Source organism: Rhinolophus hipposideros, assembly GCF_964194185.1.
Source record: "Rhinolophus hipposideros genome assembly, chromosome: 1".
Taxonomy (NCBI): Eukaryota; Metazoa; Chordata; class Mammalia; order Chiroptera; family Rhinolophidae; genus Rhinolophus; species Rhinolophus hipposideros.
In genome coordinates, this window is record NC_138047.1 from 11400107 (window position 1) to 11427361 (window position 27255).

General features: G+C 41.0%; 1 protein-coding gene across 2 annotated transcripts in view; it reads right to left on the reverse strand.

The window, feature by feature from the left end:
- Positions 1-216: 216 nt before the first annotated feature.
- The window catches only part of GAD2 (glutamate decarboxylase 2), a 71415-nt gene continuing 44376 nt past the window's right edge, over positions 217-27255 (reverse strand). For both annotated transcript variants that reach the window (XM_081059810.1, XM_081059811.1), the window contains 6 exons: positions 25386-25450; positions 19334-19412; positions 16459-16608; positions 10338-10445; positions 9913-10002; positions 217-3241 (listed from right to left, as the gene is read on the reverse strand). In XM_081059810.1, the coding sequence (XP_080915936.1) occupies positions 3068-3241; positions 9913-10002; positions 10338-10445; positions 16459-16608; positions 19334-19412; positions 25386-25450 (666 nt within the window). In that variant the 3' untranslated portion in view covers positions 217-3067. The remainder of the gene's footprint in view (positions 3242-9912; positions 10003-10337; positions 10446-16458; positions 16609-19333; positions 19413-25385; positions 25451-27255) is intronic.

A 27255-nucleotide genomic window follows, 5' to 3' on the forward strand; every position in this document is an offset into this window, starting at 1 on the left:
CTTGGATCTGATTAAAGGAGAAAACAGGGTGGTGAACAATATTCTTTAGAAGCTACAGTGGGGGGCGACTGCAGATGTAAGAGCCTTTTTTCCCCAACAAAGACCCGAAGGCCCACGCTGAACTCTGTGGCAAATGAAGGGCCTTTTACTCAGGCAGTTCATTAAAAATTAGCTCCACAACATGGCAAGGTCAGAAATAAGCTTTCTAAGCCTGAGATGTGTCCACACTTACACATTTATTTGGGTTTAACGAGGTGACACAGATAAAATACTTTGATCACACACAAGTTTATATTTGGTAAGAAGAACAGGTTGCCACATGTTTGTTTTTTTTTTTTTTCTGTCTTTAGTCATAGAATAATGTTGGAGAGATGGTGACGTCTTTCAGAAACATCAATTGGGAACAGTATTTTGGCACACGTAACTAATAAATACACAGTGCTTGAACTTAGCATTTGAAAACAGGAGAGTACGTGCAAGATGATCTCCACTGTTAGGTTCCTTTCTTCCTTATCCTGTACCATATTTACACTTGTGCTTTCTTTGTCCATATTGCAAGGAGTGGCACCTACTCCAAACCCCAGCAGGGACAATACCTGCAATTTTAGCAGTCCGTGACATTCCGTAATGGGTTTCTTCCATCTTCAGAGACAAAGTAGTGTTCACTTTGCGTTTTGTGAAACCACACCAGTCTCAAAGGAGATTTCTCAGTGGGAAGCTTAGCCGAGGGCATATTCTGTATTAGAGCTGATGTGGAGGGCGTACAGTTTAGCAGAGAGAGGGAGGGAGAGAGCACAGGAACAGATGCGAATGCAGTTCTCAGAATATCAATACAGCTACCACACAGAAAAAGACATATCAATAATATATTGTACAAGCTTTTACAGCAACACATGTTGATTTGCAACACTGTACAGTTCAGATCTAAAGTGCGCAACCCCAATCTGAGGTGACAAGATGGTACTATCTATAATAAAGGCAACACAGTTACACACACAATTGGTTTCCTTTTCTTTCCTCACAGCCTTGTGACAGTACATGAAGTCCATGCCATTTCTGTGTCTCAGATTAAGACATACCACACTTTTTTTCAAGTATTTAAAAATAATAAACACAATATTGCTGTATAAATGAAAATGATCATGTCACTCCTGATTAAAGCTAAAGCCAAACTTTTCTAAAATTTGTAAGGAATGGTCCCACACAAAGGCCTTTTGCATTGGGAATTTTGGCTAATGTTCAAAACAATCTTCCTCCCTCACTCCTTCCCTCTTGGGTCAATTACAGACTACTTTAAAGAGTATTTATTAAAATACTGGGACCTATTTGGCTTTATTTACCTCCTTCTCTGGGCTATAATTGGTAGGGATTTCACTGCATACAGTTGCACATGTCTCCCAGCAAACTTGGGGAAGGACCTGGAAGAAGCAGGGATGGGAAAAATAACCTATTGGTAAAAACTATTTCTGGTCCATACAGAAAGGACGAATGTTTCTAAATTTGTGTCTGCAATCTGATACATGAATCCACAGTCTCCTCTACTAGCAGTCAGCATCTGAGAATCTGTGGCTCCATAAATATCTGTGGGAGTGCTTGTTAGCTCCTGTCTTTCCATCAGGTTTGCAGGGGCAGAGGGTGCTTTTAAAATACTATTTTGAATTCTAAGTATCTTATTATCTGCATATTCTGGTCACTTTGGACCTTGATGGGAGATAGAGAAAAGGTTTTAAGATGCTGTCTTAAAATCCTGGGTGAGGAGCTCATTTCTCCAGGGCATAAAAAAACCACCCATGGAGTAGAAATGAAGTATTTGGGATTCCAGTGATAGGGAAGCTAGTGGGAGAGACTTTTGTTGGTAGGAATGGGGAGGGAATGGGACTAAGCAATTACCCGGGAGATAAATGACTCTTTGGACAGTGTCAATATGGCATCCACGTCATTATTCTCACACAGAGCTCTCTTCTCCCAAAGCTGACTTTAATTTTCAGGGCTTACCACATTCTGGAATGTGCTTGGTTCCTCTTTGCTCAGACTGATTAGATTTTATTTTTATTTCCCCTAATTAACTCAAATGACCTAATAAAAGAATACTGTTTGGGAAGATGCTTCAAGAACCAGCATCAACATTCTGTTCAAAACAGATTGAAGTGGAAAGCCAAAGAGAAACGATTCCCTTAATTTAGTCTAAGATGAGGCTTGGCTTGTCATGCTTATTGAGCGTGTCTGCAAGGGGTCCACTGGGTGGAAAACTTATATGGGAAGAGAATCTTATTGTCGATCAGATCAATCATATTAAGGAACTTTTTGTGTTTGTTTTATAATACTGATTTTAGAGATGTGGTAAGCCATAACATGAACAGAAAGAAAGCATCCTACCTTTTAAGAATTTTGTGGGCCTATGTTTCAATATAACTTTGCTAAGTGTTTTATTGTGCCTCCATTAAAAGAAAGAGAAAAAAAAATCTGGCTTATTTTTTATATCTGCCCCTGCAGTTTGTATAACCCATATAAAATAAAAATCTATATGTTACAAAATAGGATTTCTTTTAATATATATATTTTCCTTTTGTAAAATTATATGTATTTAAGTACATTTGACATGTTGCTATAGGTAAATTAGAAATTTTTTTCTAACACTATGAAAAAGGCAAGAGTTTTTATTGTCAACATATATTTTATATTTACTTTATCCTTTTCACTGCACCCCAAAGAACCTTTTATGATTCAGGGGCAATTTGGCACTATTCAATCCTACTATTCTGAAGTGAAAAGAAAATTTGATTTGCACACTATATTAAAAGGAAGAGAAGAATTTATAACAATTTTAAGCTTTTCCTTATTGATTAGAACACAGCCTCTTGTCGCTAATTATTAGAGAGGTATTCTAAACTTAAGAAAGGAATTTTAAAAGGAGCAATGTTTTTTTTTGATTTTTAAACTGTACTCTACTTTGACACCACAATATAGAAATAGATTTACTTTGGAACAAACTACAAATACATTCACACAGTTTGTGACAACTTAATTGTCTACCTAGAGAACCGAAACAGCTTAGTGAGCTAGGTTATTATAAATCCTGTCCAAGGCGTTCTATTTCTTCAATCAGGAAGTCAATGTCTTGGTGAGTTGCTGCGGGATTTGAGATGACCATGCGGAAGAAATTGACCTTATCTCCCAAGGGCTGGTAGCTGACCATTGTGGTCCCGTACTCCATCATTCTGGCTTTAATCACTGGAGCCACCTGTGGGAGAGAACAGTTCAAAACGGTGACTGTTTCTCCTGGGGACTCTTCCCTTAGACCAAGAACCTGCTATCAAGCAGCATTTTTCATTTTTAACTAAACATTAGAATCATATTTGTTTTTCCTCGAAAGAATTGCCTCCAAGTTTTCCTGGGATTGGAGGACTGGAGCAGTTCAATACTAATATCTTAAATGTGATACGAAGAATAGTAAATGGTAGGCTATCAGGGGCTTGCGACCTTTTTGTTGACTTTTTAGTTAATGTTTTGGGAGAATGGGAAGAATCTGGTGTTGGTCCAAGGCTAAAAGAGTTTAGCAGTACAACATTTAAAGCAGAGTATTCTTTTTCCCTCAGTAAATGTGAAAACATTGGAAATAAAACATAGTTCAGAAAATGGCTTCCAACAGGTAAGCCTCGATATCAAGTGAAGTATAAAAATAAGCAGACTTTTGAGACCCTAAAGCAATTTTTTGAGACCCTAAAGCTTTCTAGATTCTTTTCATTCTCCTTTTGCATTACCTCAGTTTATAAGGTATTTTGAAATATGTTTCTTAATAATGGTGAAGAATCAGCTGAGAAAAATGCTGAACCCACAGGACTTACATACGTGGATCACAGACAAGATTTTACCACATGTATGCCAGACTGAATGACTACAGCACCAGCCATCCTCTGTTGTCTATGAAATCAGGGTCAAACTCTTTCACTCAACTCTTTGTCACCCAGCTCTGAGGACTCATCTTCCAGTGTTCACTGAAATAAACCTTCCAGTGGGACAAGATCTATTTATTTAATATCCCTTGAATGTACCACCCATAATTTTATCCCTTCACACTTGCCTTCCGTCTTACCACATCACACTTGTTCTCTTTGCTTACAATCCCTTTTCTCTTCCAGTTCACATCCAATACACACATTCCAAACCTCTACCACAGTTCTATAGCTGCTACGCAGCCCTTCCTGATTTCTAGTCCACTAGCATCTTTTCTCTTTTAAGTTGTAAATAGATGATTTTTACCCACAGATTATGTCCTCTTACTTATGACAAAATACAGTTTATCTCTGTATTTCAACCCTAAGCTCTTGGAGGGCAGGCACAGAATTCCACTTCTTTCGTTTGCTAGTGGTGCTGGGTGCCTATTGAGGGGTCCCTGCATCCTTATTAACTATAAAGGCATACATTTAGATTATGTCTTGTTGTATGTGCGATCTGTCCATATATTTTACCATTGGAATTTGTAAATATAACGTTTGACCTTTTAAGTTCATTGTTGCAAATATGTAACGAGGAATGGTAGACATCAGGAATGTTTCAGACTCAGTTTGGACATACAGTCAGCAATTCAGTTCAAAATGGGGACCAGGCCTTACATCACAGTTGGATCCATCTTAAATGAAGGATAGTTAGATTCCAACAGAATGCTATTATGAACATGTCACTGTTTAATACCAACACTTAAATAATCATTGGTTTATAACGAGGTTTTCTTCTTCAAAGTACTCACACAGCATCAACACAGTTTCCATCAGGCCCAGTGATTTGTTAGAAACTGTGGGGACACAAAAAATAACTTTCCTCCCACCTTCTCAGTTCTTCTAGCTGGGCTAATAATCAAATTTAACAGAGACAGGTTAACCGGAGGAAATGTCCCAAGTTTATTTTACAGATGCACATTTGGGGGTGCTATAATGAGATCCAAGGAGGTATCGGGCAGCTGAGGTTTATATGCCATTCAGGAGCTGAGGCAAAGGGGAGGTTGTGGTTTGGGACTTCACAAGGCAGGAAGGTAATTCACATAGAGATGGAAAAGCAAATGTTTGGTAAATAAATGTTCTTGGGCCTTCTTTAACAATGGGACACAGAGAGGACTTAGAACAGATAGGCCTTGCTCAGTTTCTCTCTGTTTATCACACCTCATTCATATTAAACTATAGTCATCTGTGATGGTAACTGCCTTCCTGTAGCAGGTCCTCTATCTAAGTTCATTTAAACAGATAAAGGGGAAGGGTCAGAGGTTGTTTCTGAGTCTTTTGTTCCTTAACAACTAGCTTAAAATAATCTATATCCCAAAAAGCCTATTTTGGGGTGGCAGACTCTGCTGTCCTTCATTATCAAAGCCAAAGCCAAGGACAGACTTTGCCTTCACCTTCATTTCACTTTGGCTTCACATCCTGAACCTAATTTCTTTGTCTGAAAATGTGGACAGTGGTTCCAGCGCTGAGATTTTCTGATTCTAGATTAACAAATTCTCCAGTCCCTTCCCTATTCCACGGAGAGATAATATAAAGAGGGATGTTTCTGCTAGGCCGGTCCTTCTTTCACCCAAAGGATTAAGGATGTAGGCAGAACACCAGGCTCATCCCAGGGAATAAATATGAAAAAGAACTTAAAGATCTCACGTTTGGGATTAAGTTCTGAAATGGATCTACTAGAATATTCTATCTTAAAGACATCAAATTTATCACTTTGTGGTGGAAGCCATGGCAAGTCAATGTGTTCCTGGGAAGACATATTTCAAGTTAGAAGAGGAATTCCAAATTCATGTGTCTGCAGGAATTTAAGGGGAAAAGAATCATATAACAGTTCCTTAGTTTTATTTGTGCAATAAATCATGGTTCCTCTTTAGAACTGATAAAAACAATGATATGTTTTTATGCAGTGAATTAAACTCTGATTTAGTTTTCATGGGCAATAGGAGAAAAAACACATATGAATGTCCCTAATTATTAAGGACAACCACCTCTAACTTTCCAGATAAATGCAAAACAAATGTCAAGAGATTAATGGTAATAACCATTGTCCCAAACAGATTTTGGTATAAAGCAAGATTGAATCCCCACAGTTTGTGAAACTGACTGGGTCGGCAGAAATCAGAGCTGTCTAAATACATATGACCTTTGGCTTCCAGAAAATGCTGATGAACTAAAATTAGCAGGAACGTGGAATGTCTACTTCATTACGTAATCACTAATGGCAAGTTAAGAAGGAAAATAAAATTCTGACTATTCTGATGAATATATATAGTTTTCACTTATTTCTAGACTTTTTTTTTGATGTTGTTGTCACATTCTTGGTTTTGCTGAATAAACAAAGTCAAGGGAACAGAGAGAAAAGCTCCATGTTGAAGAATTCACTAAGGGCCTAATCAGTAAGAGCTCTTTGGGACGGCCTTAGGAGTTTTAGGGTATCATTTTCTCCCTTGTGCCATCAGTTTTTTTCAGTCCTTAAGAAAATAATAACCAGGGAACTCTTTCATAATTTGAATCCACATTTATTTCCCCTCCAAAGAGAGCTCAGATTGAAGCATCATGAAACAATCTTACAAGCTGTCACAGAAATGTATTTTTTACTATGTATTACACAGACTTTTTGTTTTTAAATCTTGGAGACATGAGTGAAATCTTAAAAAATAAATAAGAATAACCATAAATAAGACATTTTATAATGTTAAAATCGTACCTATTAAATTTCCCATTACATGTAGTAAAATGAATCTCCTTAAATATGAGGCCAAGCTACTTCCTTACCAACTTACTTGTAAATCTGTAGTTGACTTTTTGAAAGTCCATCCATCACTATAGGACTACAAAAGCTGATAGAAGAGATGCAGATAATGATCCAATATAATGAAAATTAAAACATAAGGAGATGATGATAAAGAAGAGCCAAAAATACAAGAGGTGCTCCATATACCGCCTGTGGATTCTTGTCTGATAAGCATCTGTCTTGAGTCTGCCTGCTGTCCTTTGCCTGTATCTAAGGCACGTGCTCATGTCCCCACAGCATGCCAGGCCCTCAGGTCCACGTTGCCTCAGTGACAATGTGCCATCAGCAGACTCACAGTCCTCACTGGGCAGCAGGGAATGCACGAAGCAGATTCTCATCTTTACCTTCCTCGTGAAGCTGTGACTATGCTTGTTTTAGTAAAAACCAGTTATTACCTAGATAGCTACCACCAAGCCAGCATGTGCACTGGGAAAAAGCCTAAATTCACTAGTACTTTTCCTGAATGTTGTTTTCTTTCCCTATTCTGGAAGATGCAAAAGTCACTTTAGCTCAACAAACACTTTTGAGAGCCCATTGTATGCTAAGCCAAGTAATTTAACTCAATTCTCCTGTTGGCCACACACCACACATCCCGGAATTTGGGGTCTATATCAGCACTGCCTAAGAGAACTTTACCTAACGATGGAGATACTCTCTATCTGCTTTATCTAAGATATTAATAATAACTGCTAGTCACAAGTTGAGCACCTTGACATGTGGCTAGTGTGACTGAAGAAGTGAATTTCTAGTTGAAGTTATTTTAATTGATTTAAATCTAAATAGCCACATGTAGCTATTACTACCATATTGGACAGTACAGATGATTTATTTCACCTCAGTTCTTTTCTCTCCAAGATTACGTGTGTGTGTGTTTGTGTGTGTGTGTAGATTTTACTAGTCTCTGGACACATATTTCAGGGGCTTCATACTTAATAAGAAACTTTCCTGAAACTCTAAAAAATTATTGACATAAATAAACAAAAGTTAATGGTGATATTTTATGTGGTTCTATTTTGATTTCCAATTCTGAATCGATGAATTCTCTCTACTACAATCAGGAAAACTGAGTCACAGGAGAGGGAAAAATTAAGAGAATTCATTTTGCAATCCCCAGAAACTTTCAAATTTTAACTACCAAAAGTATAAAAACAGTTTACTAACATTTTAATGGCTGTCCCCAAGAAATAACCTCCATCCCCATCACAACTTATGTGATGTGCTAAAATCTAAGAGACATTTGAAGACAGTTGTATTCGAATGGGGGAAACTCAGAGATAACTTTTGCTCAGAAAATGATGAAAAATGAAAACGTTTCTGTTCTGTGTTCATATCTTGCTCAATCTCTCAGCCCAGCTATAATGAATCAATTCAACAAATGAAAACAGCCAAACTACTCCATGTATTCTTTGTGTGGTCAGTGGGTTCATTAAAGAAGTGAAAGTCAGTAAGAATGGAAACATCTAATTTCTAACTAACTTGTTAAATCAGATTAGTCACTGTTAAGGTACTATACACTATGGAGAAGCCACCGTAAAACTTCCAGGAAAAAAAAAAAGAATTATTTCCTCTTAAATGACAGCATGCCTTTTTTGTGCCTGCACCTATCAAGCTCTCCAATGTGACTCCCATCTTTACCCCCTTTCTGTCCATGGGCTCGATTTCCTGGAATGAACCAACTTCCCTAAAATTGCAAACATGACCATGATCCCTCCATTCCAGCTGCATTCACCCAGGGATACCTGTTCTAGAAGCTTTCTTCCATTGTTCCTCTGGGTCACTGGCTCTTAAACTGGGTGACACATTGGAATCACCTGGAGAACTTTTAGAACCATTCCCAAACCCATCCAAAAACAATTGGCTCAGAATCTTGGGATAAGATCTGGTCACCAGTATTTTTTTATAAAGCTTTGGGACAACTCTGATGGGTAGCCAGGAATGTGAATCAATTCTCTTATTAGGAGACTTGATTTAAATATCTGAACTATGTATAAGTTTGATTCTGAGTCTTTAAGGGCAGGTTACAATTTATAAGCTTTTTTGGAGGTTTTAAACCCACACAAACTCCTATTCTTCATTTATCCTTGAAGGAAATAAAGTATTCCGGAAGGTCAGTGAGGCAACCGAGGCTCCTTAGCAGTGGAGGAGAGGGCCTTCCCTGCTTTGGGCAGTGACTGGAGGTGGGCCTCTCCTTTGTGGAAAATAGAAAACCAGCCAGTCAATCAGCCAAGCAGCCAACCAACCAGTCCTCTGAGATCCAATACACACGACCATCCCTAGTTTCCCGTTCCTCCAACACTGTGGGAAATGGGCCCCTGCATTTACCTCCCTTCAAGGCTCGCTTTGGTGTGCATCGTAAACCAAATTTCACTTGTGTGCAAGAATGGGAGCAGGAGAGGATAAAAGAAAGGGGGTCTTACTGGCCATGGTAGAATTTACTGTGCATGATCTCCAGCTCTGGGGTCAGACTTTAAGTGTGATTTTGAGGTGACTTTTTTTTTTTTTTCTGTGCTTCAGTTTTCTTATCAGCAGAATGGAGAGACGACAGTGCTTCCCACAGGAGGTGGCTGTGAGAGTTCAGCGATGTGATGCTAGATCAAAGTTGAGCCCGGGACACAACACACTCTAAAAAGTGGCTGTTATTACTACTGCTCCCGGCCCTGTTTCCTTCTGAGAGTCACCACAGCTCTAAAGACCCCATAGGGCAGCCTTGACCTTGACCTCTCAAGAGGGTCAGCAGCAACTTTATTTTCTCCTCATTCCTGGTGCCCAAAGTCTCTTCCGTGCATGTAACTGAGCACCAGTTTTGTTTGGCAGGTCAGTCAATGCCAGCAAGGATTCTTGCTGTGTTGGGAATGCCAGTACAGGTTACCATCTAATTGTTTATTGTAAGACATCCTAAACTCACTCTCAGAAAACAGGAGCAAGCACAGTTGTTAAAAGTCTGGCTATACCAATTTTCTAGGTCCTGTCTCTCCAGGAGCCCACAGAGGGGAGTGTGTTCATGCACCAAGGTCTAAGACAAACTTCTCCTAAAGATCTATGAATACATTATAAAGATGACATGCCTGTAAAAGGCCCAATGTACTCACCAACATCCATAACAGAGGAGCTCGTGTCACTTACCTTTGAGAGGCGGTTCATTCTCTCTTCATTGTCCTCCAGGACACGCAAACTCGGAGGAACGTACCAGAAGCAGACATTTGTGTGCTGAGGCTACAAAGAGGAAAAGTGACATTCACACTCAGCCCAAACTGGCAAGTTTGAAAATTTCAAGGACATTTCTAATCCATTTATTCTGCAGCTTCTGAATACAATTCCTATTTTAAAATCCATAATCACCTTTGGAATGCCTGACTTTCACAACATTATGTAGTTGTTTTTTGTTTTTCTGATTTTTACTTTGGCTCAGAATAACTACCCTGGCATCCCTGCTTCTCCTTTGTAATGGTCCCACTTACATGGACAGTACGTTATTGACATCAAAAATATCAGGGATAAGAATTGCAATTGACTAAACATTTTGGGATCATAGAAATCAGAAGACATACCTTTCCATCAAACACCATTTCATATCCTTCTCGGTTTTTTATGATATTGTATAAATACTCTGCCAGTTCTAAACACTTGTCAATATGTGCTTCAAACCCAGTAGTCCCCTAAGTAAGAGAAAAAAAAAGACAATCAGGCAAGCTGAGAAAGGTTGGTTAGCACTCAGGCTGAGACGTGAGAGCCCTCCGGACGAATGGTTTTTTTTGCCACTTCTCAGCTCTGCTCCAGCACTTTCTGTACATAAGACAGTGTTTCTAGAGGCTTTTCTGGCAATTATTTCTCCTTTGATGTTCTCGCCTTCAGGTGTTTTTGTTCCCTTTCAAGGCTGTCATTACTGCCCTCCATAGTGACTTCTTTTCTTCTGAGCCTCCGTTCTCCAGGCAATTATTTTGATTACTCCCGGGGAAAATTGAAAATTAGTGTCTGCCATTTATAGGGGCTAATTATGGAAGTCATTAACGACAAGAAGCCTGGGCTATTCTCTTCCTGTTATAAGCATCATCATCAGGGACCCGCCAGGGTGCTTGCTTAGCCCCTGCCCATCATATACATTTGCCATTTCCAGACTCGACTTTTGTTCACCAACATACCCGCATTATAGAATATACGGGGTAGGTGCTCAATGAGTATTTGTTGAACACCTGGATAAATGAATGACTCTTAAGGGGCACACAAATGTTTTGTTAGCTTGTAGTTCTGCAAAGCTCATTAGATTTCTCCTCTGGGGAATAAATGACTCGTGTGTGTAAGGGGAAAATATCATCACAGAGGTCTTTTAGCTTCCAGCTCTGGAAGCCCAGGGTCTGGACTTAGGAAAAACAACACCACAGACTTGGACTGGAGCTCTTTAACTGACATCAGGACACAGCAGGGACTTACTTTTCCTAACTCCTTCAGTGTTTGTGGAATGCTAATGGAAAACTTGGGAAAATAGCTAATGCTCATCCCAGGAGCTCTTAGAACTGGCCTGCCACTGACTAATCCAACTTGGAAACTAGAGGGAGCCATTGTAATGGAGATAAGATGGGCCCACTTTCCAGTTTATACGCAGTCTGGTGATCTCGGCTAAAAGAGGGATCCAGTTTGGCCAGAGATATTTAACACCTGATGCATGCTTCAGGACAAGCTCCATCACAGAAATCTGATGGGTCCAGAAACCTATTTCTTTGGAGAGTACTGCCCTACCTGATTGGTTCAAGGAGGCTGGCTGGTTCCTGATGGACCTGATATTTAGTCCAAGTACTTTATCATTTAGCTGAGGCCTAAAGGCTCAGGCCAGCACCTACGCCATGTGCTCCATGAGTCTGTGTGTGCCCAGGAAATTAGCATTGGTTTGGACTGATTTGGAAGTTTAGGTCCACTTGGGATGGATGCTAGGTAGGAGGCAGGGAGGTCAACTGCTCTCCAAACTGGATTCTTTGGGCCAGTCTAGAGCTGGATCTAAATTTGCACATACCTGATGCAGGATATGGCCTGGATCAGCATGAGTCTGACCCTATCCAGTGTAAGACCTTGGCGAATCTCTCTGGTCACGTGGGAAGAATGGTATGTATTTGGTTTCCCATACAGAGAAATCGTAAGGTAAAATGAATGCTCTGAAAACGAGTTTGATTGTATTGCAAAGGGAGTGGGATTACCAGAGACAAAAGTGGCAGTCATCTGGCCTTCGCTCCTCCAGGACTTCACTCTGAAGATGATTGGGAGGAATCTGACCATCCTTGAGGGTAAGGAGGTATGAGGGGAGTGACTTCGGAAAATCCAGTGTGCCCTTTGAAGCCTGGGGCCCTTCCCTTCATGTTGGATATCGATGGAAATAAGATCTACATTTTATTTTCAAGGTTTTGAAGCCTTTTAGGAGACTGTCTAAAACTCATTTATTCACCAAATTCTTGCTGAGTAACTATAAAATGTCAAACAGCTCCTATTGTGAGAATGACTAAGGCACATGTCATTTTTTCTTAGACGTCCCATCACTGTGACTCAAGTTGCTGGGAAGGACGCTGAAGGCTCAGATGGGTGTTTCTAAGGCAAAGACTGGACCCCAGCATCAGGGTTATGCTGAAGGAACTTGGGGGGGAGGGTGGCGAAATATGGCTTTATTTTCTCTGGCATCACCCACACACTTAGGGTTTGTTTAGACTGACCTGACTGAAATGACTACTCCACAAGGGAGTTCACTGTTATTTCTTTTATTCACTGCTGTATCACTCAGCCCTGCAGTGCCAGACACATATTAGGTGCTCATGAATGGATGAATGAATGGAAGTACAACTTTTAATCACTGGGGCAGTGTTTTTACAAAGAACGTTCTGAGGGGCCATCTGTATCAGACCCAGATGACTTGTGTTAAAAAATGTAGATTCTCAGGCCCACCCCAGACTCCTAAATCAGAGTTTCAGGAAGATGAACACTGTGTTATCTTCTTCAGTGATCTCACGGTTTCCCATTGTTCAGCTATGGCCTCTGTGTTTTCTCAGGGCCTGATATCTTAAATGCTGCTCGTGGTTCTTCTCTGCTTCTTAAAACCCTCATCTAGTGCTGGCAGGTCTCGGAGATGCCACGTCTGAAATAATGACTGAATCCTTGGCTGCTAGCTCCATTTTTGACCGCCATCATCTGGACAATAGCTCCCTGATTACCCTCCTGTCAACTTAAACTCTTCACTAGACTCAGAAGATGCACGTTAGCCCCTGCTAGACCTTCTTTCTGGGATGTCCTTCTCCCAGCTCTGCTGGGTCGTATCTTACTATTCTACCTATCTTGTCCAAGATCCATCTTGAAGGTCACCTCTCGATAAATCATTCCTGACTCTCACACTGGGAATGAACTCTCCGTCCTTTAACTTCTAGAGGTATGTCTGTGTTTCTTTTATGACCATTCATATTCTGTCTCATGTGATGGTTATCTGTGCATTTAGCTTATCCCGTCTGGAAAATTATACACTCTTTATCTCATTCAGCTGCTCAATATCTACTTGTTAAAATTAATATTTTAGAGAGAAAGTGAACATTCAGTCACTCAGCAAAGGGTTCCAGACGTCAATTTCTCTTTAATAGTTTTCTCCTTTTATTTTTTTTCCCTCTCCCAGTTCCTCTGTTACCTACGTTTAAAGTAGGGAAGCTAATCACAGAAAACTAAAAGGAAAGCTGCCAGTTTGTAAGATAAAAACAGAGATTTACTGTGAAAACTCCTTAGATACATATTAAGCCACCCCTGCAGTCCTGAAAAAGGGGGACTAATTTTAAGGTATTTTTTCTTTCTACCACCAAGTTTTTACCATCGAGGAAACCTGTCAAGATGGAAAATAATCATCAAGCTCTAGAATGCGCTAATAAAATGCAGACAAAATGAAAGTTCTACCCAATAAGAACGGAGCTGAGGGCAGACACAGTCAGTGCTGGTGCTGAGAACAGGATGGCATATTGTAAAACCATCTAGAACGCCTCCCATCAGGAGGCTCATTTTTTTGTTTTTTGGTTTTTTTTGTTTGTTTTTTGCATAAATTTGCTATAATGAAGCTATCCTGGATTTAATATGATGGTCATCATCAGTGCATTTAATTCCATTAGTCATTACAGAGTAAGGAATAGTAACTCTTATTTAGGTTACTGTTTTATATGTGGTTTATCTTACTAAGGAGAAAATGTGGATTCCCTCGAACATTGTATTCTCCAGGCAGGTGAGGGAACAGAGGGTTTACTGATTAATGCGAGGCTCCTCCTCCTCCTCATTACCAATTTTTCACCTGGTTTGTTCATTACTGAGGACGTGCAAGAGCGCACATCACGGCCAACTCTTTCATGGTTCTTCTTGGGACAGGTGACTTCTCCTTCCCTGGCTGGCATTACTAGAGAGCTTATGAGGTGAGAAGTTAATTATCCTCACTTCTGATCCAGAGTGTAGGACTGAGCTTATTGCTTTAACAATTATTATCATCTCATTTTGCAAAAAATACAGCTTTAAGTTGAAAGCCAAATGGGAGTTTTTGCTGTGTAGAGGTCTAGCTACTTAAGGTTTTGCATAAAGAATTAAGAGAACATATGTCCACAGGTCATGCAGTTGTTGCGATGCTTCTTTTTTCTCTTTTTATCCCCTCTCCTGGTGCTTTTATTTCAATACTTTAGAAACTGGATCCTTTGCCTTTATTTCAGACCTCATTTGGTCCTGCTGTTTAATTCACACCTGATATCCTCTAGGTTATTTCTCTAAGAACCAACCAGCTGCACCATGCTGGTGAGGAGCCTGCAGACGGAGAAGGAGCAGCAGGAACTGATGAAACATGAGAGGAACATTTTTGTGTAAACATAGCTAGTGGCACATCACCTTAATAAAAACACCACAGGAAAAAGAGACAAAAAAGATGATACTGAACAATATTTAGAGATCAAGCTTTCCTCAATTTACTATCTGACATTTTGTAATTCTTACCAAGTAATGAAATAAAACTCTACTCCTTTTAAAACTGCTTGAGAGTACACCAATAATTCATATTCTTGATTTATTTATCTTTTTCCAAATGAAAGTATCATTGCCAACAGAATGAGTCTCATCTTGGGTGGTGGGGACCAGGTACGTGTCCTTTCAACTTTTAAAGGAGGAAGAGGTCCCCTGCCCAGCTCAAGGGATGGGAGCCCACACATCACAGCACTTTTAAGGGGAACAACTTACCTAAGCCCTCTCTCCAGGTAGCTGTTCAATACTTAGCAACACTTAGAGAAAATTCAGCTAGGGTAAATAATATTATGGAGGCTTGCCATCCCCAGAGACCATCTGAGATTTATTTCTGCATGAAGCAAGATCATCTTTTCTATTTAGCCTGCCTTTTTTCCAGAATGGATTGAAAGAAGATTCCATAAAATCATTGTGGACGGCATGGGTCACTCCAAGACCCCTTCTTTTCTTGTTAGCCAATCCCCTCTCTAAACTGCTTAAGGCAATTCCATTTACTTTGAAAAATTTTATAAACAACAGCATTTGGAGCTTGTGGCTGTGGAGGTTGTTCATACCTCTTTACACACACGTGAGAAACAATTCATTCTGTGGTCTCATGCTGGCATGCCTCACTCCTGCTGACGAAGTTATTTGCTTGTTCCTATGGGATTGAATCTGCCACATCTTTGTGTAAGCTACTTAGAAAGCTTGGAGCCAAATTTGGGGGACACTTCCCCCACACACAGGATGTTGGGGCATGACAACTTCCTTCTAATCTCTCCCTTTCTCATTTCCTTTGTCAAGCTTCACTCCTGTGCTTTTAGCAGGTTTTTTTTTTTTTTTTTTTTTTTAGCAGCTGGGTTTTTCTAGCATGTCTAGCTGGCTCTGGCCATTGCCTCCTATGGGAGATAAATGAAACCTGGTGGGGATTTGTGACATTAAAGTCAGAAATCTAGTCAAAATTAAAAATAAAATCTTCAACCTTTCCAGCCTGCTTACATTGAAATATACACTTGTGCTCTTTGAAGGCTACAAATAGGTCCAGCCGTACCGCACACCATTACTTATAGAGTTTTCATTTCTGAGAGAGGAATGATCATCTATAGTTCAATCCTGAGGCTCGTAGAGAAACTGTACAAAAGAAGGTCACTAGGTACTGATGGAGTTTTTTTTTTTTTTTAAGCTTTATAACTACGGGTTACCCCTTTAAAATGTCAAAAAAGCTATCCTGAGGAGTTCTCCACTTTTTCTTTTTGTTCTCCAAACATATGTTTTTAGATTGCATTAACCTGCCCAAGTTATCAATCACTGGGTAAAAACAATACAATACCATGGAAACACCAGATGTTCTGCTGTAGAAAGCCACACGAATTTGTTTGCTAGATGAGTAAGCATTCAGAGCCATTTGGCATAAAAGGCAAAAAACAAAACAAAACATGGGTTTTAGTATATAAATCAATCAATCAAAAGTACGAATTATGGTTGTGCTCTCAAACGGTTTTAAAAATATACCATGAGTTTGATTATATTCTTATCATAGATAGAATGCAGGTATCTAGATATAGGATTAAAGAAACTTCATTTGGGAGAATTTTCAATTTGGAAATCAAGTTTTCACATGTCACACTAAGGTTCACCAGGTATAGCTTGTGTTTTTAGTTGACAGTCAGCTGGTACACACGTGCTCACCTTTGCTCTCCACATTAGCCATAACTTGAAAACATCAACATGGCGCCCACACTGCAAGGCCTTGTCTCCAGTGTCGTAGGACAAGTCGTAGTGTTTATCTTGCTGGAAGAGGTAGGAGGCGTGCATTTGGTTGCAACTCTGCATTAATCCCTAGAAGAGAAGAGAAAACTTAGGAAGTCACTGGCTTTCTCAGATGTTCTATTAGATTCACATTGTGATAGAAATTAGTAAGAAATCATAAGAGAAAGAGACATTGAATATTCTGGAGAAAGAAAACAGGAAGAATCAAATGAGAAAAAAAAACGGGGCCAACATCTGGACAGGATGGGCTGCTATGACAGGTCAACTCTGTGGGATAAATGAATCAGAGAAGGCATTTATTTAAAAAAACCCACACAATCAGAGTGTATTGTTCATTCTTTGGGAGAACATCCTGATGTTCTGGCTTTTGTTGCAATTAAAATATTTTGGAAACTTTTTGTTCTGTAAAATATTATTAGTGTGATTCTTATAGTGCTTCACTGATATGTAGTCCAAGTACTTTATCCTTTAGCTGCTAAGATTTGAGTTCTCTTTGGAAATCATAGCTTTTAAGATAGTTCATTACTATCATTTTCATATGCTGACATCTAAAAAAATAAAGATATTGTTACTCTGAGAGATCTTAAATAAACAATCTTTCAAATGTCATGTTCCTCTCTCAAGAGTGGTTAGAGTGTCAGTACCATGTTTTCACACTCAGTTGGTTATGGTAGTTACAGTGGATAGTTTTATTGTCAATGACCATTAATTTTCCAGGGCACCGTAAGCTTGCTATGGAAAATGGGTGGCAAAGTGATTGAACTATTCCCAAGGACAGTGAATGAATCATGCTCTCGGACTAAAACAGCACTGCCAGTCTCCTCACTGGAAACCCCACCATGTTTCAATTTGTCATGAACCACAGGGATCCTTTGACTCTTTCATTATCTACAGTGTAATTGTGATTTGATAGAAGCTTTGCCATTTTTTTGGTCTTGTGACTCATGACAAGAAAAGACTCACATGTGATCATGTAGTTAAAGTTAGCAGTGATAACCCTTTTAAAAAAAGTATCCAAACCAAAACAAAATTCAATGCTTAGTTGCATTAAAAATTTTAGTTAATTTTCACCAGGTCCTGAAAGATGGAGTGCCCAGATGGGTAAACAACAGAACTGGGCTCAACTTTGTAGTTTAGGCTTCACATTCAGTGGAATTCATTAAATTAGTTTTTCAGAGCAAGAGAAATTATACAATATAATTGTAATAGGGCAATCGAAAGACATAGAATTTGAAAATTTACTCGAAGACCAATAAAGTTGAAAATTGTAATAGGTGCTTTTATATTGTTTCATGGTCACAGAAACTTGGCGCCAGTCTTCCCACAGACATGCCAGCTTGCAAACAGGTGCCATCAATCCTAAGGGAGGCCACCCCAGACAGTGTGGAATAGTGACAGATTGGACCAGCTCCTACTGGGATAGGAAAAAGCATTCAAAGCACATGACCTCTAAAAGGTTGGGCTGTACCAGTCTCCATGTACAAAAGGATAAGAAAAAGTGACAGTGTTTTCCACATAAAGGGCCTGGATGAGATAATATTTTGGTTCTGAGTCATAAAAAAGTTATAAACGGTTATGTCCCAAACTATTTTAAACACATGAATAGTTGCTGTGCTGTAAAATAGTTGCTGTGAAAGAGATTCCAATGGTCAAATAAACTTAGGAAATTCTGTGTTATAAATCCCTTCTTTTTAGATATTTGCAATATGTATTAGCATATTAAAGGCTCTGATATGTTCTACAATAATGAAACTTGTTTTTAACTCTTTAATTCAATGTATCCATAGCTTTTTATAAACTGTATACTCTCTTATCACAGAATACACAGTACAATCTTCTAGAATAGCATTATTCCTTGGATCCCACTGAGGGAAATGTTGTCAGTGCATCATAGACTCTAGGATTTGGAAGAGATCCTAGAACTATTAATCTATTCCTTCCCAATGAAGGAATCCTTTCTATCCTCTTACTAATAAGTTATTGTCCAATCTCCATCCAATCACCTCCGCTGGTGATGAACATATCCCCACAAAAAGCATGCATTACCTGTTGGGCAGCTTAATTTTTAGAAAAGTGTTCCTTTTATTGACCCCAAGTCAGACCTAAAACCATGGGGTATTCTAATTTTGCCATCAAATCTGTACCACCCAGTGTTACTAACCTAGTTTCCTGAAGACTCAAGAAAAAAATGAATCTCTTCCACTTGAGAATTATTTAAACTGTGAAGGCTGCTATCCTCTCAGCCCTTTGTTTCTTTGTTTATTTTCTTTTTCTTTTAGATTAAACATCCTTTGTGTTTTCAACCACCTCTCTTACATGTTTTTCAAGTGCTCTCAACTGCTGGAGCTCTAGCTCAATGGAGTCTCGTACACCATTTGGTGCCAAGGTAAGCAAACCACTCCAGGTGTTGGTTTAACCAGAGGACAGTGGAGAAAGAACCACCATCTCCATCATCATCCACTCTTTTATCTCATTAATGTTTCGTGAATGGTAATTTTTTCCTTCCACATTGCTGACCCCACAGTTCTGACCTAACATCCTATGCTTGAGTTCACATGTACAACAACTGAGCCATGTGTGAAGCACGCCTGTCTCATCTAGTCCAATGAGAGCGATCCTATCCCAGTACATAAGAGCAGGACCTTACAATTATCTTCATTAACATTTTCTCCTTGTAGGATGTGGCCCACTGGTCCAGGCTGTCAAATCATCTTGTATTCTGATTCTGTCACTACACACATTCACTCTATCTAATCCCACGGATGGGCTGGGCCACCAGCCAGGAAAGACGTACCTCTTCCCTAACCAGGAGAGCGGAGCACTGCAAAGGGACTCCCATCATCTTGTGTGGATTCCATGTCACAGAATTGGCCCTAAAGGAAACAAATCGTGTTAAGCGTGGCACCAATGACAGGCTCAGACTACAGAGGCCCTGTGCATGGGTGACAGAGCTCCAGGCTTCTTGGTGCTGTTTTTCAGACTTCAGAGAACACAAATTTGCAAAATGATAAGTGAACTCTTAAGTCTACAACCTTTTTGTTGTCTACAGAAACAGCAGGTGAAACTCAGCTTCCAAGCTGGCAAGAGCCCCTTTGAGGGACTGGGATCATCCAGGCCAGAGTCCGAGGCACAGAGCACCAAGCAGATGAAGGAGCTGCCCTGGCGTGTGTCCCCACTGTCCCTGCTGCTGACAGTACCATAGTGGCCCAAAGCTCAGAGCTCATTCCACTGATGTAGTTTGTTCTTTTCCAGACCCAGCTGCTTCTTCTTCCAGTTTAACTGATTACCAGACTTTTCAAATATGTCCCTTTCCTAATGGCTTCTAGCTTGTCCATCTCCTCTAATCCAGAGTTATCCTTTTAGACTGCAGGTGAAATACCTATGGCTCTATCGATTGGGGTTTAACACACTTGAGAAATATAACGCTCTCCCATCAATATTAGTGATTCTTAACTCGGGTTTCATTGTATTTGAAAAGTCTAAACCATAGTTTTGATTCGGATTCCTTTAACAATAATAACTATTACTTTAATCTGGATACAGCAATCGTGTCTTAACTGACTCTTGGTTGCCATTTCATCCTCCACGCAGCACCCTAGCTACCTTCTGCTCTGTTTATGGCCCTGTCCTCTTTATGAATCATTACCAACTTCCTTCGCCTCCAGTCAAAATTCCGAACTGTAGGGTATGATGCCCACATGGGTGGACCACAGGCTATGTCTTCCGTCCTGTGTCCTTTCACTTTCTTGTACCCATTTCCATCACACCAGACTATTTTGCTCTCAGAGAATTCTATGTTCACACTCCTGGGTCTCTTAATGTGATTTCTTTGATCCGGGATGTCACCTCCCTTTGCTTCACCTGGCTAAATCTTTCTTATTCATTATGACCCAGATAGAGTCTTTTCCTGTAGTTTCCTTGGGCTTCATTTGTCTCTCCCTCACTCCGGATATACTGCTCCAACTCCGTCCTCCTCCAGTTCCCAGGGAAAGCAGCTGTCCCTGTGTGCGTCCCATTGTTCACTTTCCGTGCGTATCAGGCAGGCGAGTCTCTGTGCATGTCTTCTCAGAGACCGAGGGATGCTTGCAGATGAGAATCAGCAATGTGACCTTGGTATAAACAGACTCCCAGGAGGAGGAAGCTAGGGGTGCTGTCCATGGCAGCTGCTGTGGACTGCTGCCTCTCCTCTGGCTGAACAACACACTCGGGTTCGCCCTGCGCCCAGCACCCGAGGTGTGAGAATCTCGGGAAGAAATGAGAAGCTGGGAAAGATCCCGTTCATCTGCTTGATAAATAGTGGGTTCAGGCGCCAGTCAGAGGACACTTACTGGCCTGGGGATCTTATCTGAATCAATGAATATTCTGGCTCTTCTTCTGGTCCTTCTTTGGCTCTTACATTGGCTGTCAGATACCTTAGGACTGGAATTGAGGAAAGAAGCAAAGACACTTTATGGCCAGATGGCTACTACCCTGCAAAAAGGACTAAATGACTTCACGAATAATGACTGTGGGACTGAAATGCTCCTTCCCAGAAAATATCTCCTTGCTCTGTAGAATGACTCTGTAGAATGACCAGAATCAAGAAACTTGGGCTTTTAGCAGTACGTAATGGTGGTTAAGGGAAGAGAGCTCAAGAGCTAGATAGTCTGTATTTACACCCAGGTTCTATCACTTCCTAGCTGTGTGACCTTGAATAAGTTACTTAACCTCTCTGTGCCTAGATTTCCTTGTCTGTAAACAGAATAATGGTAAATAGTTTGGGTGGCTCTAACCATAAGATTGGCTCTAACCATTGATTTCAACTATGTCATTTATGAGCTTTGTGACATTGGGCACACAGACACTGCCATGCTATAATATTCTACAGCTACATACCTAACCCTGACGAAACTGAGCTTTGTCAGTAACGACACGGATGGAGAAGAAAACAGCTGTTCTCCATTTCTCTGACTGGATGTGTTTATTTCTATGCAGTGGCCATTGTGTCTTTTTAGACCAGAAAGTGCCAGGGCCCACAACTACCTGTCACTGTCCCACCTCTCTGTCTCAGAAGGGCTGTCTCACAAAGATGGCAAAATGCTGTGCAGAGTGATTCAGTGACATGGCCTTAATTTATTTGAGAAATGTCGGCAGTTTATGCAACACAGCTTCGGGTTCATTTCAAAATGTTTTGCTCTGGGGTTCAGTCATGTGGTGTCTGTGATTTTCCTGAAGTCAGAGAGAACTGAGTCCCCTAGGGCTGTTTTCAGACACAGCCTTGTGCCCTCATTTGCACCTTAACCTTAGCAGACCCCACATAAACTCATTTGCTTGCCCCTCCTCATCCTTTCAGATCTATTCTTTCTCCTCTCTTTTGTGCCTCAATTCCCTGCCCCATTTTCTCCCCACGCATCCAGTTCCCAAACGTGTGTTGTTTTGGTTTCATTCTCTTATTCTCCCTCTCCTGACGGTGCCTGCCCCTTGTAGTTCTGTTTCCTCACCTCCATGGGTTCACCCACTCACCTCTCTCCCAGCTCACCCCAGCCTCTCTCACCTCCACTGCCTCCCACACCTGGACCTTTGCCCCACAGCTTCTGCTCAGTCCTGGGCTTCCAACTCCTCTTGAACCCTGACTTATCTTTCCAAAGTGGTGGTGGGATACTACGTATCGCTCCTCTCCTCAAACCCCCCCGTTTGGCTGCTACACGAAGGCCTTTCTAGCTTGTTCCCCACCCCAAGAAACACAATGCTCTCTGTGCGTGCGTAACAATGGCTCAAATGGCAGTGATGGTCCACTCAGGGGTGATGCTGATCCTGACCCCACTCTTCGGGCAGGCCTTCCACTGACACCCACTGGGCAGGACCTGTGGACACTCCACTAGCTTCCTAGTCTGTCGTGACCCCATCTCTGCCTCCAAGCAAACTCGTCTGGACTTTCTCCAAGGACCATGTCAAACCTCTGTGTCCCTGCTCGTCACCTGATGTCTACTTCCTTCTGCGAAAGCTCCAATGCCCAGCCCCCATGAAGACCTCCGAGAGCAGCCCTACCAAGGAAGAAGCACTCCTTCCCCATTTCCTCCAGTCAGCCTGCTGGCCTGTCTCTTGGGCCTTTACTTCCTCTGCCTTGAATTTTAACCCAATGTTGATCATCAGTCTTCCCTGCTAGATTCTAAGACCCTTGAAGACAGGTTTCATGTTACATTTGTCTCTGAGCCCTCGCGGTGCCTCGTGCTGCAGTTTGCATAGGGAAGAGGTTTAGTAACTACTGGCTTGGATATCTGAACCCCTGGCTCTCAGGGTGGGAGTGAGGGCAGTAACTGGTCATGTGGCAGAGGCTTCAGCGGGCCAGGAAGCCTTGTGAGGGGACTGCAGCAATGGATTACCGTGGGTGAGCAGCAGCCTGCCGCAGGCAGGGTGAAAGAGTCAGCTTGGCGAAACGGGAAGGGATTAAGAAGTGCAAATCGGCAGTTATAAAACAGCCCTGGGGATGTAAAGGGAATATGGTCGATAATGTTGTAAAAACTATGTATGGTGTCGTGGTAATAAGTTATGGGGGGCGGGGATTACTTCAAAAGTTAAGTAAATGTCTAACCACTATGCTGTACACCTGAAACTAATATAATATTGAATGTCAATGGTAATTGAAAAAATAAATAAATAAAAAAGAAGAGTCAGTTTATAACACACCGAAACAGACTTTGCAGCATCACGGCTCTTGGCATGCTCTGTCAGCAACACCATATCTAGACACTGACGGGTTTCGTAAGGCACTTTCTGAGCATTTGGTTGGTTCTCAAAGGAAATGCCAGGCTGGCTCCTTGTGCCATTTTGTTATGAGGATGTGACTCTGGGATCCCTGGGATCCCTGGGGAACCTCTGGATTCGGGGACAAGAATCAACTATGAATTTCTTCCACTTTAGTGTGAGTCCCAATGCTTGGGGAAAACAGGATACCCCAAATGAGGCACTAAACTTGTGCCCATGCACATTGTGCCCAGGGGTTTCCACTGGCCCTAAAACCATATTCACCAACGAAAGTGTGCCTTTTGCTGATAAGTCAGCAAGATGGATGGATACTCTCAGGTAAGTGGGTAGCTATGGGGGTTCTGCTCCACGCAGAACACCAGCAGTCCCTGGATTTTAGGACTTTGTATCTGGCTATTCCAGTTAGTAAATTTAGTTACAGTACAGTTGCAAGGATTGTGGCAATTACAGAGGACTCTATGTGCCATGGTGAATGTTCTAAGCTTTGCTCTCAAATAATAGTCTTTAGCACAAAGGCATGTGGGTGTGTTTTTCTCCAGGGCTCCGGGGAGGTAATTTAGTGAGCTTTCACATAATCATCAGCATAGGAGGCTGACTGACTTTCAGCACTTGGAGTCACAGGTGGCGTTAAGGGTAGAATAACAGGCGCTCACTTTTGTGTCACTCAAAAAGCAACTCAAAGAAGAGAAAGTACTGTGTACAGGACACCTCTCTCAAAACCACGTGAATTAAATTCCTGTTCTGATCATCTGAATAGGCACCTTCTAAATTGTTCTCTTTTGTTCATTGTCTCTCCCTGTTTAGCTCATCGGCTCCTCTTTAAGCTTCTGGTTGCATGTATATTGTCATGACAAAAAGGAATTCAGCCTGTGAGAAGCCTGAAGGACCAGAAGCAGAGACTCAAACTGGCTCGGTCTGGGAAGGGGATAGACCTGCCCTCATCTCCTCACACCTGCATGGGTTCCTGCAATTAGAGCAATGGGTAGCTGACTCTGGGACAGCAATCCTGCAGGCAGGGCCCTCAGCTGGTCTGTCTCCAGCCTCCTTTTCACTAATTAGGCAGGGCACCCCTGACAGCCTCAGTAACCCCGCACCCTCTCTCTACCCTCACAGGTTCTCTGTGCGTGAGTGGGCCTGGGCATCACATGGCACACCCTGTGCGTTCCTTCTGGCCTGGCTGCTCTGCATGACCAGTGCTGACAGATGTTCCCCAGAGCCATCAGCCTCTATCCTCATCCTGAAATTGTGCCAAGCTGTCCAGGGGCAGAGTCAGTGGGAAGCCTTTCCTGGGCAGCATCTGGCTGCTTGGCAGGGCATGGTGGGCATTTGTCAACCTCGGATGAATTCCAGCGTTCTCAGCTGCCTGGAGTGTCAGAGCTCACAACGGCAGTTGACCTGCCATGTTGTGATGGGAGAACGGGGAACCCTGAGCTCCCTCTGCACGTGGTCCAGAACCAAATCCTGAGGCTAATTCTGCATTCTGTAATTCTTTTCTTTTTTCCTTTGGACCTGAATATGCTTTATGCTAATCAGATGTTACCTCCTTTGTGGTTTGCAGCTTTCCTCAATGATGGGCTGCTTAGTCTCTGAATAAAGGGTTTTGCAGCATCCATCAGAGCTATGGTAGAAAAAAGTCACGGGAATGAAAGCATGTTTCACTTTATGTAAACTGGTCACGTTAAACCCCAAACCTAAACTTTCAACACTGATAAATTATAAGGTGTTTATTTGATTTGTCGAATTATTTATTGGTTTCTTTAAAGCACTGGATATTATCCTTTATGGAACACAAAAGCTATAGATCTTCTCCCTAAAAAACTGTGGACTGCCTGCAATTTTAAACAATTTGGGCGGTTGGGTCAGAATCCCCAGTTAGGAATCTCTGCTTGAGAGACAGTCCACCTGGGTCACTTGTTACGGGCTTTGATTTCTTTTTGTTGTTTACACACAATAGTCACACATGTATGACAACACAAAGCAAGGCACACAGCACCACACAGAATGGCTCACCCATACACTAATAGTTCTTGGAAATTGGGTGTAATTTGCTTTTCACATTTAGCTTTCACACTTTATGTTGTGAACAAAAAAAATGTGTGTACCTCTCCACGCCGCTCAATTTCCACTTGTGTTTCCGGGACATCAGCAATCCTCCACCCCAAGCTGCCTGAAAAAGGAAGATCATACAAGGAAAAAGGTCGCCGTGGTTCATTGCCTAGATTTCTACAGTTTGGTGTTTTTCAGAATAGTCAGAGTTTCCTAGAGCCCAGACAATTTAGGGTGTTGGCCACCCTCTTTTGGCACTAGATTTTCAAAGTTTAAATTGGGGGACTATTCAAGGTCTTAGGCTCCCTCCCACATTTATATGGTGTAAGGAGCGAACTGGATACATATTTCCTTAGTCTGCATGAGAAGGAGACAAATTCTCCCTGCAACCCATCAGCCGTAGTGAAACTCATTATCTCACAATGAGAAACCCTATTATCTCCACAGTTTAGAGTTGAGAAGATGGGTTAGGGACCCTTTAAACAGCTTCTGAGTTGCAAGGATAACTCTTTTGACAAATCTGCATGGTTCCAGAAGGAGGAATCAGCTTCATAAGCCTATATTACTGCTGTGTAATTTTGGATAACATAATTTCTCTGTCCAAAAAAAAAAAAGAAAAAAAGGCAGGAAAGATTTGTACCAGTCCATTAGTAGAACAATGAGAACATGTCCTTTAAAACTTTGTTCTCAAGTTTGCAAATTTGAATTGATGTACTAATCTTTAAAAACAGGATGTCAAGAAGATAGAGATTCATTGTAAAATGTTAACATTCTTTGTGGGTAAAAGTAATCCTGGGATAATTTTAAAGGAAAAGAAAACTGTTAGGGTATAATTACATTTTACCCCCCTTTGTTGTAATTTCAGTTCTTTTATATTTTGAAAAATTATCCAATTTTCCAAATGTGTAGTATTTTAAGATTTTTTTCTAGTCTAATTATAGAATGTATAAACATGAAAAATAATAAGAGTAAGTGGTAAATTTGATATATTTCAAAGAAAGGTAGCACAATTAGTTAAAAGATCTCCCAGCTCCACTTTCAGTAGAAATCTTGAAGGAGAGACCACAGCCTCTACTGGCTGAAGACACACACACACATTGTTATTTTTAAAGTTGGGGTAATCCTCTTCCTGAATCAGCTAGCAAGGTTCATTAGACTGCCCAGTGCTGAGACCCAGGTCACTGATGGTACTTGAGTTGTTCGACCTTTTCTCAGTGTCTTCAGGTGTAAAATGAAGGGAGGGATCTCAGGTAGCCTCATGAATAATTCACATTGTGAATTAGACAAGAAAAAGGAAATTGGTGATTGCTATGCAGGACACCTCTGGAATAAGAGATATTTAGTTAGCTTAGCCTGCAGACATATTCTGCTCTGAAAGAAAGGGGAATTAATTTGGTTTGAATACTTATGAAGCCAACATGATATGTTGCTACTCAACGGCATTCTTGTATCAGACTGTAAATCGACGTATATACTTCCTTCACTGAGAAAGTCTCACAATCAAAAAACACGTCAGCTGTACCAAACATTGAGCTTGGAGATAATTTGGCACCAACTCCTTATCTCCTCATGGATCATTAACAGTTTGCAGATAGCAGCTAATCTTTGCGTCATGCTTTGAATAATACTGGCCTAAATTTAAATCTCTTCAATTTCTCCTTCTAAAAATTGATATTTTTTCATTTGAAAATGTTTTGGTGGGCGCATCTCCATTATTTATTAGCGTGACTGAGCCTGGCGTCAAAACATCTCATGTATAATTTATCTTTCTAGCTGACAAAGCTAAAAAATTGGAAATTTGGTGGTAGATATTTCTTAGCAAGTTGTCAAGTCTGCTTTCCTCTTCATATATACAAATACCTGACTTGAGTTTTTTTTCACTCTCTGGGTTTCCTATATAAATTCAAATTCTATTTGCCTTTTTGA